A 3244-nucleotide genomic window follows, 5' to 3' on the forward strand; every position below is an offset into this window, starting at 1 on the left:
GTGAGGACACCCAGCCTCCCAGGTGGCACTGGAGGCCGCTTTTGAATTTTGGCAATTTGGCTTTTCCCAAGCCCCTGGAGCTGTCCCCGCAGGCCTGGCCAGGCCAGGGCAGACTAGGGACCAGCACATCCCAGAAGCCTTCCCGGGCCACGGGGATCACAGACAGGGTAGGGACTGGGCGGGGAGACACCACATGCTCATGCAGACACAGGGTTAGAGGTTAGTGACGCCCCCACAGCACACGTTCCACATGTTAAGGCATCATGGTTAGACCGTTACTGACAGTGATGGATGGGCTGACCAGGGAGAAGTGAAAGCTGGAGGACAACCGGCCCCACGAAGCCCCATGCGGTACACCCCACCCCCACCAGGAAGGGGGCGACAGGAGTCCAGGTAACGTAACAGAGAAGGCCCAGGGGACCTGAGCACCCTGAACCCCACTGCGATGCCTGACTCCCGTGCCAAGGACTCAGGTCGGGTCAGGACAGTGGGGGAATCTCGAGGGATACAGAAGGGGAGGTCGAGGCCTCCCTCCCCACAGCACAGGCGGAAGCAGCAACAACACTAGACCACCGAGGAGGCTGGGGCCAGTGGGCTGGGAGGGTAGAGGAGGGACAGGCCAGCCAGGAGGCAGCCCAGGGGCAGTGGTGGCAGCGTGGGCGGGCCCTGTCAGCACTTTGGTTTGGGTCAGGGGTTGGGGTGGTGGGGTGGGGCGCGTCCGTCCTTCCGTCCGCCTGCCCTGCCCGCCTCCCGGCAGGGGCTCAGTCCTTCCACTCCTTCTTGATGGTGAGATTCCACTCCCAGGACAGGTGGTCGGTCCTGTCGTCGTCTGTGAATCGGGACTTGATGTTGTAGCTGCCTCGAGCCAGCATGCCCTTGGGCGCCTCCTCCATGGGGGTCAGGAACTCATACTCCTCCGCCCGGGGCCCATAGCTCCCCACCATGTAGTCGGTCTTGTCAACTGCGGGGTGCGGGGAGGGCGTCCGTCAGGGAGCTGAGCCGGGCCTTTCCTCGCTCCCTCCCGACGCCCCTGGAGCCCCTGGGTGGCCACCTCCCCCCTGGTGCCCACCCTCACTCACTCTTCACGCCTTTCCTGTACGTGTGCTGGATGTACTTCATGCCAGACACAATCTCTCGGTTCACCTGCAAGGAGGCACCCAAGCGGGGCTCAGCCAGACTCTCCAGTCCGAGCCCCCAGCATCCCCCCTGAGCCTCCTCCTTACCCGGAAGGAGATTTTTATCCGATATTCCACACCCTCCTTCAGCACAAAGGACTGCTTCTTGAAGCTCTCCAGATCACCTGCGTTTGAGAGGAATGCCACACTAGGAGGTTCAGGTAGGGGAGGCCACTCCGGCCCTGGTGGGGTGCTCCGTCTGCCCCTCTACACACACACACACACCCTGGCATCCCAGACCACACCAAACACACATACACACACCCCCCTTGGCATCCCAGGCCACACACCCAGACACCCACACACACCCCACCCCCCAATCCCAGGCCATACCAAAGCCAAAGCCTTATTAAAAGTTGCACTTCCTAGGCTCCCCACAAGAGGGTGCCAGCACCTCAACAAATTATTTTTAGGGGAAGCAGCAGGGTGCCAGGCAGCCCCAGCCAGGAACCTGGAGATGCCACTCACCTGTCAGGTCCAGCTCCAGGGGGCCCGGGGCAGTACTACACACCAGGGTTAGTCGGGTCACCACAACATTGGGGACATTGGGGTCTGCAGAGTGACAGCAAGTTAGAGCTCTGCCAGTGGGGGAAATAGTGGCAGACACGCAAAAAAGCAACAGGTGTCCACACACCCCACCAGGGCCCACTTACCAGCAGACACAGCCACACGGCCCAGAAGGGCCTCCTTGTACTTGCGCAGACTCTCGTCGTCCTTGTCCAGCTCCTGGATCTCCTGAATGCTCTTCTGGGCCGGGGGCTTATAGTTGACTGAGTGCTCGTCCTCCTCGTTCTCTGCCGCAATCTGTGCCAACTGCTCAGCTGTGGGCTCCTGCTCAGCCATACTCACCTCTAGCTGGATGTGAGACACCTGTGACCAGGGTAGCAGGGGCTGTGGCAGCCTGGAGGGACCCACAGTGTGTCCCCGCCTGCCCTTCTGCAGGACCTGCAGGTGATCTGCACAGCTCTCTGCAAGTGGCCAAGCCCCCAACCTGGGCCCAAGGGGAGGTGCACGTTCTGTAACAGGAAGGCAGTGACGGCCAGAGCTTCAAAAAGGGCCCAGACACAGGCTCCTGAAGCCCAAAGCGGCCACTCACCTCCTCGCCCTGCCCACCTCACAGGACCTCACCCCAGCATCCAGAGCTAAATGAAAGCTGCAGCCTGCTCTCAGAGGAAACCAGGCACAGCTCCCCTGCTGCCCAGGAAGCAGCAGCACCTGGGTCCAACCAGGAAGCACCAGGACCAAGTGCTGCTTCCTGTTCTGAGCTGCCCAGGCCCTCCCCTCAAGGAACCCTTTTGCTGGGTTCTCTCTGACCATCCTGTTCCTTCGAAAACGCCCCAGCTACAAACCAAGGCCTTTGTGCAGGACATGGGTCAGTCATGTCTCACTCCAGCCCAAACACAGGGCTCCCCTAAAGCTCAGGTGACGGGGCTAGCCTAAGTCCCACAGGTAAGTCCTAAAATGGCCTAAAAGACCCTACCTGTCCGACAAACCAATCTCTAACTGTGAGGGTCTATGACCTAGAATTTGGGAACTGCACAGCCATGTGATGGGTAGTCTCAAGATCCTCCTTCCGCCCGGGCCCCAGAAGAGCCCAGAGCAGTGGTGTCAAAGCGAGAAGTGATGGGGCAGCCACAGGACTTCCTTCGCTAAGGATGACCGTCGCACCCTGTAGAATCCCTGAGGAGTATCTGAAACCAACTCAGATTAGACCCGGCGGTGTGGGAGGTGGGTCAGGGCCACCGGTTGCCAGTAAAGACAGCCAATGCCGGGACGTGCGTGAGGACCTTATCTTAAAAAGGGCCGCTGGGGACCCGGAACCGCCGGGCCGCCACAGGCAGGGTGGGGCCGGCTCGTTTTTCCAAGCTTCCCTGCAGCTTCCTCTGGAATTCCTCTAGAAGGCTCACGCCCTAACGTCACCCAAGCGCGGCCGCAGGCGACAAAATCATTTAAGTGAGATGGCGAGGCCCGCACTTCCGCAGGGCCTGCAATCTGGGCCAGGCGAGGCCCGGCAAGCAGGGTGGGGCGCAGGGACCTCACCTCCCAGGGGAGGAGGCGTCCCGCCTGGC

The 3244-nt window shown here is 61.1% G+C and overlaps 1 protein-coding gene across 2 annotated transcripts in view; it reads right to left on the minus strand.

Annotated features, from left to right (window-relative positions):
• Positions 1 to 3244, minus strand: part of ARHGDIA (Rho GDP dissociation inhibitor (GDI) alpha) — a 3578-nt gene continuing 334 nt past the window's right edge. The window contains exons 2-6 of one of the 2 annotated variants that reach the window (XM_010856329.1): positions 1829 to 2191; positions 1644 to 1727; positions 1224 to 1300; positions 1080 to 1143; positions 1 to 961 (exon numbers count right to left, since the gene is read on the minus strand). In XM_010856329.1, the coding sequence (XP_010854631.1) occupies positions 762 to 961; positions 1080 to 1143; positions 1224 to 1300; positions 1644 to 1727; positions 1829 to 2018 (615 nt within the window). In that variant the 5' untranslated portion in view covers positions 2019 to 2191 and the 3' untranslated portion in view covers positions 1 to 761. The remainder of the gene's footprint in view (positions 962 to 1079; positions 1144 to 1223; positions 1301 to 1643; positions 1728 to 1828; positions 2192 to 3244) is intronic. The other variant, XM_010856330.1, reaches the window with a different exon arrangement.

Source organism: Bison bison, unplaced genomic scaffold, assembly GCF_000754665.1.
Source record: "Bison bison bison isolate TAMUID 2011002044 unplaced genomic scaffold, Bison_UMD1.0 scf7180017864371, whole genome shotgun sequence".
Lineage (NCBI taxonomy): Eukaryota > Metazoa > Chordata > Mammalia > Artiodactyla > Bovidae > Bison > Bison bison.